Source organism: Medicago truncatula, chromosome 5 (assembly GCF_003473485.1).
Source record: "Medicago truncatula cultivar Jemalong A17 chromosome 5, MtrunA17r5.0-ANR, whole genome shotgun sequence".
In the NCBI taxonomy this organism is placed as follows: domain Eukaryota; kingdom Viridiplantae; phylum Streptophyta; class Magnoliopsida; order Fabales; family Fabaceae; genus Medicago; species Medicago truncatula.
In genome coordinates this window covers 1,094,941-1,105,832 of record NC_053046.1, presented here as the reverse complement: position 1 = coordinate 1,105,832, position 10,892 = coordinate 1,094,941, and the positions used below count along the sequence as shown (strand labels likewise).

General features: G+C 31.8%; 1 protein-coding gene across 1 annotated transcript; it reads right to left on the bottom strand.

Moving 5' to 3' along the window:
* Nucleotides 1–4,243: 4,243 nt before the first annotated feature.
* LOC11443157 (type IV inositol polyphosphate 5-phosphatase 6) lies at nt 4,244–9,238 on the bottom strand. Its single transcript, XM_003610723.3, has 13 exons — nt 8,758–9,238; nt 8,569–8,662; nt 8,331–8,405; nt 8,147–8,231; nt 7,959–8,063; nt 6,832–7,636; nt 6,530–6,723; nt 6,237–6,345; nt 6,001–6,149; nt 5,636–5,900; nt 4,917–4,978; nt 4,583–4,798; nt 4,244–4,484 (listed from the first exon to the last, which is right to left on the bottom strand). Exons 1-10 carry the CDS (start codon nt 8,785–8,787, stop codon nt 5,678–5,680), a joined length of 1,869 nt encoding a protein of 622 aa, XP_003610771.1. The 5' UTR covers nt 8,788–9,238; the 3' UTR covers nt 4,244–4,484; nt 4,583–4,798; nt 4,917–4,978; nt 5,636–5,677.
* Nucleotides 9,239–10,892: the final 1,654 nt, after the last annotated feature.

The following is a 10,892-nucleotide window of genomic DNA, read 5'->3' as shown; positions in this document are numbered from 1 at the left end:
AGTGAACACCAATATATATATATATATATATATATATATATATATATATATATATGTGTGTGTGTGTGTGTGCGTGTGATTGTCTTCAACATGATTATATAGAGATACACGTACAATCATATTGATGAGTGGTGTTTATAAACTTCTTATATGCATGTATGTCAACTGACCCATTAATTTTAACGTTGCAGTGACTTTTCTGCATTTTGCTCTCTTAAATGTCGAGAAAATCAAATGATAGCAGATAATTATATTGTAGAAATATGTTCCACATCGGGTTCAACTGCAGAGGAAACTGGAGGTATCAAGAATAAATAATTCAATGAAGGATTTTGCTTTGCTTTTGTGATAAAGCAGGATATGATTAGTTTGCAAGTTTATATGCTATAATTTCAAAAGTATTTGCAAAAACTCTGTTATGGCGGCTACAAAAGCCTATTTTGTTATTGTTATTGTTATTTTTGTATCTTCGCTTGAGAATTATTGATCTTATTTGTAGATTGAAGTTATGATTTGGCATGTATTGAGAATTAAATGTTGCATCTTATTATGCTTGTACTCAATTAATGAGTCATTTGGTCACTTAGGTTCTATATTTTTTATGTTTTAAAAAAGCCGTAGAATTTTAGAAAAAAGACATGTTGCTCAATTTTTTTTATTTTTAAAGATTGGACAATAGATTCATTTCAGTTTTCTTTGCTTAACACGTAGGGCTGACGATGAACCGAACCAACTTAAAAAAAGTTCAAGACTCGATTCGATAATGAATTCGTTGAACTTAGTTCACAAACTAAATGGGTCGAACTTGAGTTAAAAATAAGTTCATTAAATAAATGAGTTGAACTTGAGCTATTCATAATTCGATTTATTTGGTTCATGAACCAGCTCGATATAAAAAATACAAAATAATTATATATATATATATATATATATATATATATATAATTCTTCTGTATTTTTTATTATTTAATTAAAAAAACGTGGAAGTTATTCTTTCTTGTACACAGCACATTTACATCAGTGAGGTTAGCTAGCTCTAAGAGAGAGAAATAGCGTGAAAATTAGTCCCACATCGGAAGCTTTGAGGATAGCAGGGAGCATAAATGTCTATAAAATAGAAGCCTATGACTCAACGTGCTGTGTAACAAAAGATTAATAATGCTATGACCAATTTATAATATAGCTTATGTGGTCTTGAGACTGATGGAAGTATTGTGTTAATTAAACTAAAAGTTTGTTTTTGGGTTTGTATTTTTTTTTGGTTCATTTGATTCGAGCTATCAAGCTGAATCGAGTTGTTCATGAACTTGAATCGAGTTGAGTTTGACCTGAAAAAAAAGTTCGTAATGAACTCGAATCGAGTTTGGAACCAATTTAATTTTTAACGAGTTAAGTTTGGAGTCAATTCAATTTTTAACGAGTCGAGTCAAGCTGAACCAAAGTTCGACTCATTTGCAACCTACTAACACATCATAATTAGAGTCTTTAGTCACAAGTAGGCGCTCTAACTTATCATACAACTTAAGTCTTTTTCGCTCCCTATATGATTAATTTTTGAGGCAGCAAAAGAACGCCATCATCATCATCATCATCAATTGGGTAATTGCTACAAACTTGTCATTTGACAGTAGAAATATTATTTAGCAGTGATACATGATTTAATAGGTTTAATGTTACAACAATTTGAACATTCACGTACATAATACATCAAACTAGGAAACTTGATAAGTGTCTTATGCATCTTCTACATACAAGTTCAATCCAAGTTGGTAACAATATCTACAATTTTTCAACGTTTTATAAAAAAAATCCAACCGAAAATTTTGCATTTAAAACAAAAAATTCATAATATGCTTAACATTTACAATTTTGTATTTTTTGAATTGTTTATCAAATATTTCAATGTCTATTAGAAATCGTAAGTATAATTTTGTATGATAATATATTTTTGCTTGTGTTTAAGTGTGAGTAAGAGTCTTATCAAATATTTCAATGTCTATTAGAAATCGTAATTATAATTTTGTATGATAATATATTTTTGCTTGTGTTTAAGTGTGAGTAAGAGTCTTATCAAATATTTCAATGTCTATTAGAAATCGTAAGTATAATTTTGTATGATAATATATTTTTGCTTGTGTTTAAGTGTGAGTAAGAGTCTCACATTGGTGAAAAAATAGATGTTGAACAACAATTTATTTAGAAAGGTTTTAAAGTTTTGAGTGAATATATGATGTCTAAATCACTCTTGTGGTTGCCGATGGTCTATTATGATGATCTTCATTGTTTAGGCTATTGTCAAAATGATATAATGAATGGTTTGACAAAAAGTGACCGATTCATTATATCAAAAGTCTTTTTGACAATAATGATAAGACAACATATTCCGTTAATGCATGTGAGCCAACAACGATGCAATTTTATATGATAATTTTTTATAATAAAAAAAATGTGTATTTTTAGTTAGAATTATACGAAAAATACTTGAGAAAACACATGCTAAAACGTAGCTACTAATACTATATTGTACCCAAAAAAGATAGCTAGAATCTCAAAATTAATTGCATGAAATGCATTTATTTATAGTATAACAATGGATTTACCGAATTTGCAATGAGCAACCATAATTTTATAAAAGCTACATTTTACCATCTAACTATCAAACATGCACGAAGTATATACGAGTACTTTAAGTTGATGACATGAAGTTGTATTTTTTTAGTAAACTATCAAATTAATTGATGTCTTTGTAAGCAACTCTTAAATTAATTTATGATCTCATTAATATTTTAAACTAGTACGTGTCTTTGTCAAAAAAAAAATTAATTTGGTCCTTAATCATGTGACAAAAACATAAAGACATAAACTTAATTGATTTTTTTTAAAAAGACATAGATTAGTTTGAAATATTAATAAAATCATGGACTAATTTAAAAATATGTTAAAAAGACAAGAACCAATTTGATGATTTACTTTTTTTTTTTTACGGAAACATAAAATTGGACTTGTTTTTTTTTTTTTTTTAACAAATCAAAATGGAATTAAATTACGAAAACAACGATGTTACACCCCGCACAAGATGTGCGAAAGGAGAAACACCGAAGAATATTTACAAAGTTTTGATGCTAACAATAAAGCACCAACCAAAACAAAAACAATTACAAAAGGACACCCATACAAGAATGCGGTGTGTCCACCAATCATGGTAAGAACTAAGAATAGGCAAAAACCACCTCTTTAGACCGCAACCATAAGAAAGAATCGCGCTTTACTTTTTCTATGAGATTTAGAGGATTGGATGCGGTATTTTGGAAAACCCGTTTATTGCTTTCCTTCCAAATCAATCAGACAGTAACAAACCATATAATCAATATAACCGAGTAAAAAGAGGCATTCCTGCCATCTTAGTGAACCGAATAAAGTTGGATTTGTTACTGTTTCTTTTTTGATGATTTTTTTTGGTACAACTTTTCTGATGAATTTATTTCAATACAAACATAAAAAATATCAAAGGGAGCTTGAGATATCTACCTTAACTTGCCCATTTAAAAACTCACCAACAAAATTTTGATCTAACTTAAATCAAATTTGAATACTTGTCGAATAATAATAATAAGGGTGCTAACAAATGCTCTAAGTGCATTGTTTAAGGAACCCACAAAAAGAAATTATATCTTAAAAATATAAGTTAAACATATATTAAAATCATAATCGTACAATTTCTAATATAAGAGTTGCTACTTTTAGATGCTTAAACAATGCCTTTGGACACTTATTAGCATTTTCTTAATAAATAATAATAATAAATCACTTTTGGAAAAAAAATTGTTCTTATTTAACTGTCACTTTCAAAGTTCAATGCAACATTAAATGTTGTTTTACCAATATTGTCCTTAGTTATTTATTGCGGAGAGAGAAATATATGAAATGAGATATTAAATGAATAAAGTCGTTATAGTAAAAATATAGTTTATTGCATCAAAAGTAGTATCAATTGTTGATTGTCTTGGTTTGTGTAAAATGTTAAAATGTGACAATTAAAAAGAAACGGAGGTAGTAATAAACTAGAGTGACCATAGTCCAAAGATATTCTTCAGTTCAGAAATTCCAACATGTCTTTGAAACATGCTAACCTGTCTTTAGCCTTTTCTAGTACTGGTTTGTTAATACACTCAGCAATCAAAAGAAGAAAGAGCATGCTACTTGATGATGACAAAACCACCTTTATCAGTAAAATCACTAATCATATGCAGTGTGAGCCAGGCTCTGGAATTCTATCATTAATCAATTAATTAATTAACTATAAATTTCTTTCTTTTTCTTTAATTTGTACAATAATCAGTATACATCAAAATTTTCAACATTAGAAACTAAAAACAAAAAAACAGTAAAAGCTAGTAGTACACGCCTCCATATGATGATTTTGACAATGTTTCTCCAAAAATAATTAAAGAATCATGAATTAAATAATGTCTTCTTTACCACTCCTGCACAATAACAATAAAATAATTTGATCATGAGTATGCGTGCAGCATGCTTATATCACTAGTAACTAACATTAATGTGAGAAGTATTTTTATAGTACCTGGCTAATAATGATTGTGCAGGATATGGTACGGAGCATTGAGACAATAGAAAGTTGAGTGTTTGTTAATAAGGTATCAAATTATGAACAAAGTGAAGCTGGCATGAGTTAGCTAACACAACAACATGATTATGATTATGATGTTTGATGGAATCTACTGATCATGTGTTGTTGTTGGGTAAGGCATGAGTGTTAAGTGAAATTACATATTAGCACCTGAGATGAAAAAGAGAAAAAAAGGTAAAGTTGAAATTAGTAGACAATATATATAGATAAGAGGTTGTGACCAAAAAGCAGAAGCAAGTAAGTAAGTAAAGCAAAAAATAAATGTTACCTTTCTTGGTATTTGGGAAATGCTTTGTCTCTTTCATCAAACTTCAAAGGTACTCCCGCTTGCTGAATAGTAATAGTAAAAGTTGCATGTAATTGTAAGTTTTCTAATTCAGATAAAAGGGTAAAAATAAACAGTGCAAATCATATAAACTATGCTGTATTACTGTGATAACGTATTGTTGAAATCAGTGATATGCTTTATTATACTATATAACAGTACTCAATTAAAGGTCATAAACCGTGTCAATTAATATTATGAATGAATATGATTTCATGATGTCAGAATGCTAATCATCTAATCTTCATCCAATGACAGTACTAATTTGTTAATTACAATCACTGCAGCATTTTTTAAACTGTAGCAAATACAGTATGCATTTGATTATTGATTAGTCTTATATAATACTCCTATAAGTTAATTACAGCTTATTAACCTTGTACTTTCGGTCTGACCAACAATATAATAAGAAAAAGGCAGCAAGACATCCCTTTGGGAGAGAGAATGGCCATGCTTAGTAAAATATAGTGCACTAAGGATATCAAAACCATTGTCATATTTTTAACAGTTAGATTAATCGAGCGCTAAAGGTGAGGTTCAAAAGACCGTAGAGAATTCAAGTCCCTTCGTATAGTTAAGTTTCTTCTAACTGTCATATTTTTAGCAAAAAGCCCTGAATTTTTTTAAATTGCGAGCATCCATGAATAGGATAGAGAGCTTACTTGAACACGGCTGCACATATCTCACAATTAGTCCTCCTGCCCTTAGAAAAAGTTTAGCTCAGTGTATCCGTGAGAATATGGTAAAAGTTCCTCCACTTGGATTCTGGAACGAGAACAGCTCATACTTTTCTTCAATTTTCCATGGTTTGACTCAACCTCGGCCCAAAATAAGCCATAAACCGGTCTGTGGTCTGAAAATCTCGATTCTCCGCGTACGTAAGATATTTGACGTAGACCTTCTCCATGCCACAAAATACGGTCACACCTATATATTTACATTGCCATAAGTTATGAATTGTCAGCACAAGTCCTCTTTTTTACTACTAAATTCCTAATACTTATGGTTAAGTGAGTGATGATCTTACCAAGCAGGTGTTCGCCTTTTCTCCTTTGGATGCATATCATCTCCAGCATACCTATCTGAATTGGTTGAATACTTATATGTTGGAGGGAAATAAATCTTCCCTTCTTTCCATCCTGCAAATGCACGGCCTCGCTTTTGCTCTATTCTCAACTGCCAGTAATAATGTGAATAAATACATAAGTACTCATTCGTATTGGTTGTTTTTGTGGTTATATAGAATAGGTCTAAAAGGTGTACCTGGTCATTCTCTAACAATGCTCTCCAGTTTTGCATCTCAATAAGCGCCTTCGCAGAACGGTAGTTGAGGGCTATTCGATAATTTAAATCTCCAAGCCATATAATTCGACTGAAGAAAACAAATTCAAAATTAGGACGGTCTGTTAAAATTTGTTCTTGTATCCTTTCTATGTAAGAAATCTAGACAAGGAGATGATGATATATTAAGAAATGCAATGGGGGTCTCAAGTTACATTGCATAGACACGTTAAAAATATTAGACATTTTAATGTATGCCGCTGGTAAATTCTTACTCATGCTCAAGGATTGTCTCCGGAGACTTCACACTGTCAGAACCATGAACACGTGGAAACCTTGTCTTTTTAAGAATCTCCAATACATCAGAGTTTCTTCTTAGTTCATCACCTTCTTTCTGTCCTGAGGTTAAATGGCTACAAATAAAGCAGAAGCTTGTTTCATGCAGAGACATGCTAATTGAGATGGATCCCTGCAAATACAATACATAATTGGCATTTTTGTCACGAACATTTTTCAAAGGATAAGTTAAACAAGAAAAGGACAATCATATTCATATCAGGTTTGATTTAAAATTCACCTTATTTCCGAGATAACCCATCAATCCTCTACCAACACACGATACTTTCATGTTTTTAACATGATCCTTCAATTCACCTCTCACCCAAACGGTAAGAAAGATTCCAACCATTTGTTTACTTGCAACAAGGCTGTACCTTGAGCGCCCCGGCATGCTGTATCCATCTTCACCCGATGCAGCAGGTCCTCCATAAGACATTGGTGAAAACAGGACTGTACTCGGAGAATCTTCGAGGCCATTGTCATCTTCAGATGAACCCCATCTTGAATAGTCACTTGGTCGAGAGTAGTCGCTTGCCCTTGAATAATAGTCACTCGGTCGAGAGTAGTCACTTGCCCTTGAATAATAGTCACTCGGTCGAGAGTCACTTGGCCTTGTATAATAGTCACTCGGTCGAGAGTCACTTGCCCTTGAATAGTCACTAGGCCTATAACCCCATCTTAAACTAGGATCAAAGTCACTTTTCCTGTTGCCAAAAATCACCCGATCACAGACGCTGAATCTTCGGTCTAGTCGTGGTTGCACGGTTGAAGGATCATTGTCCATTCCCCAGCTGCTAGAAGTTGTTTGGAAGGATCGCCGATGGAAGAATGATGAATTCTTCTGCCTAGCTGATCCTTCAAAATCGGCATTCAATTCTACCACTGGCTGAGGTATAGGAGAAGGTGTGTAGTATCCATTACCTCCACTAGTACCGGGAAGACTGTTTAAAGCATTTCCAATGAGAGCTAGCCATTTTTTGGCAGGGCCATTATCTTCTGCCCCTAAGATATTACCAGCATTCAAGGGAACTATCTCTTGAAATCTGCAATACAAAATTAGAAACGTGTTCTTAGTACTACTAGTATACTCTTCCCTGTTTGGATAAACAACTTAATTAAGTGTTTATCATATAAGTGCTTATATATAATATAGCAAAAGGTAAAATAACGTCAAATTGTTTTAAAATAAGCTGTTTTCATAACATATCATGAAGAGCTTATGGAAATAAGCTAAAAACAACTCATGAACATAAACTCTCTCAAACAGTTTCACAAGTGCTTATGTCAGTAAATAAACTCAAATAAGTCAATCTAATCAGGCTCTATGTTTGCTTTGAAAAGATGTTAACAGGAATCAAATCCTACCCAAGAACATAAATATCTGCAGGCGGTGAGGCGTGAAGCCAATCGTTTATGCTCAAATTACTCGGCGGGGATCTTCCGGCCACATTCCATGTACCAACAAAAATGCTGCTCACAACGAAGAACAGAAGCAATCATGAGAAATTAAACACACAAAAAAGAAGATTTTATTAAGATAACAAGCAGCATACCTATAGTTATGGACATCTATAATTCTAGGATGGTCAAGGTTCATCCTCGCTCGCCTAACCTGACTCGAGTTCCTGCTAAATTTCTCTGTAAAATTATAATTGAGGGTTATAAGATTTTGTACTAATTAATGTCATCATTTTCAAATGAAAATAAGGCAATTCAATTGGTAAAGTGTGTATGTACCTGTTTTGCTCTTTTTGATTGTGCTTGGCTCTCTCTCAGACAAACTACTCCTGCTTCTGTATTCCAAGCCACCTCCTGATAAAGGAAACATGTTTCAATTCATCAGATTAAAATTCACAAAAAAAAAAAGCTAAAAAATTATACACAACACAACCCTTTTGCATTTGCATCTTGGTTCCTTTGATTTTGTTCATAAAAAGTGAATTTTTAATTTAAAGGAAGAAAATAAGATACTAACCTCCAGAAGCAAAACCGTCCCTTTGTTGAGTAGTGTCTTCAGTTTTGCATTTGATATTGAAGAATTTTCTGACCATTTTCTTTGACCATGAGAGCTTCATTAAGTACACCAAACACATAAAAACAGTCAAAATTTTGAATTTCATTTCACATAAGAAATTTTGTTCATGTTTAAGAAAAAGTAAAAAACCTTGCTTTTCTTGGTATTCTCATCTCTCATTGTGAATCTCTTTTAGTTTTACTTCATACACCTCCTCAAGAATGCTTTTTTTTTTTTTTTTTTCTTTCTTTCTTTCTCAGTGTTATCAACAAAATAGTAGTACTTGGTAATTGAAGAAACCAAATTCAACACTTTTTGCTTTGTTTTTTGAGAAGAGAAAAACAAGAACAAGGTGGTCTCATAAGTTGTTGTGTGATTAAAGACAAAGTCCTAAGTAAGGAAATAATGAAACAAGTTAGAAGAAAGTGAGGGAAGAGAAGCCCTTTAAAGTGTTGAATTTAATAATGGTGAGATTGTGAAGTAGAACAAGACATTGTGACAGGGCAAAGAAAGAAATAAAGAGAGGTTTTTTCAACTTATGTTTCAGTTTCTCTCTCTTGGAAACATAGGTCCTTGTTCTCTGCAACAACAGCAAAGTATCGAATTTCAACTGAATAAAGCGCAATGAGAGAGACTACTATTCAATTATTATTAAATTCATTTTGATCTCACAATATTTGCACGATTCAATATAGTCTTGAACAAAAAAATAATTATTACTCAAACCAACCTCTAATATTTTTGATAAATTAATCTATTTCTTATGAGTTAAATCCTCTCTATTCATGTCTTTTTCTATTTCTTTTATTTGCTGAGATAAAAACACATAAAATCAATCTTTTAAAAAAATAAACAATAGTTAATGATGATGGAATTCACTATCTATTTTGTGTCTATCTCTTTTTAAATTGCATCTTCCATTTATTTTGTAAAATGAAGAGGATATTAACTCATTTCTTATAATGAGTGAGATATAATATTAGAACAACTAGTATTCGTGACTATAAAACAATTATAATTTTATTTTTAAGATGAATTAGAGTTTACAATGTTACCAATATATAATGTTTCATTTGCCCTCATGAGCTTAGTTCAGTTGGTAGGGACAATGTATAATATATACAAGGTCCGAGATTCAACCCCGGCCACCATAAAAAAGAAAATATAATGCTTCATTTTAGTTTACAATAATATCCTTGAATCTTTTCGGAGGGATGACACTGCACCCCAAGTCGTCCCCCAACAACAATTGGACTTAACACATGTTTAAGCTAAGAATTCTGCTATTCACCCTGCACATTTTGTCGCGCCCTGCACTTTTTCCAAATTTGACCCTGTGTGAGTTAAGTCACGCAGCGAGACTTAACTCACGCACCTCACAAGCTCTGCGTGACTTAAGTCACGCACCACTGAGCCTATGCGCGAGTTAACTTGCGCAAGTTGACCGGTGGTAAAAACTGAAGCACAAACGTTTCTTGGACGGTAGTCAATGGTTTTGATTGGATTTTACACGTTTTTCTGAAGTTTTTCACACGTTTTTGGACCTCATTAAATGACATATACCTTATACCACCTATAAAAGCCCTCACATACTTCCTCTTTTCCTCACATTTTCTCCCCCTCTTTCTCTTCTTCTTCTTTGTTTCTATAGTCTCTAGGGTCTTTATACCCCTTTAGGTAAATACCAGTGGCTTTTGGGGGAAGTAGTGGTCCGTTAGGTTGGGGAAAAAGACATCATCCCTTGACGTAAAATTAGATTTGGTTCCTTTTACTCCCAAAATCTTTTTACCGTGAGTAAAAAGAATCATCATGAGGGGTATAAAAGGAACCAAATTTAAATTTAATTCAAGGGGTATTGATATCGTTTTCCCCAACATGACGAATCACTATTTTTCCCAAGAGCTATTGACATATACCGAAGAGGGTAAAATATATGTATTATATAATGTAATGTTTGAATCATATTAATAAAATGAGTGTTATTTTTATTAATTTTGTTTTTTATTTGTATTTATTTTTGCATTTATTTTATGTTTACGCTTATGTATTGAATAAATAAAATCGATTTTATTTTCTAATTTTGTATTTAATGAACAAATAAATTAGAATGAAAATTGAATCAGTATAAAATCAAATTTATTTTAAGTGCATAAATAATTTAGAATAAAATGACCAAATAATTTAGAATAAAATAGAATTTATGTTTAGAATTTGCGTCATAATGACTAAATAAAATAATTAATTGAATCATATTGAATAAATAAAATATTTTAGACTTTGCGCCA

Excerpts from the sequence above, each read along its gene's own strand:
- LOC11443157 (XM_003610723.3), bottom strand. The coding sequence starts at position 8,787 with ATGAGAGATGAGAATACCAAGAAAAGCAAG. Across the intron at positions 8,663-8,757 it reads AGAATACCAAGAAAAGCAAG|CTCTCATGGTCAAAGAAAAT; the intron begins GTTTTTTACTTT and ends TACTTAATGAAG. Across the intron at positions 8,232-8,330 it reads AATCAAAAAGAGCAAAACAG|AGAAATTTAGCAGGAACTCG; the intron begins GTACATACACAC and ends ATAATTTTACAG.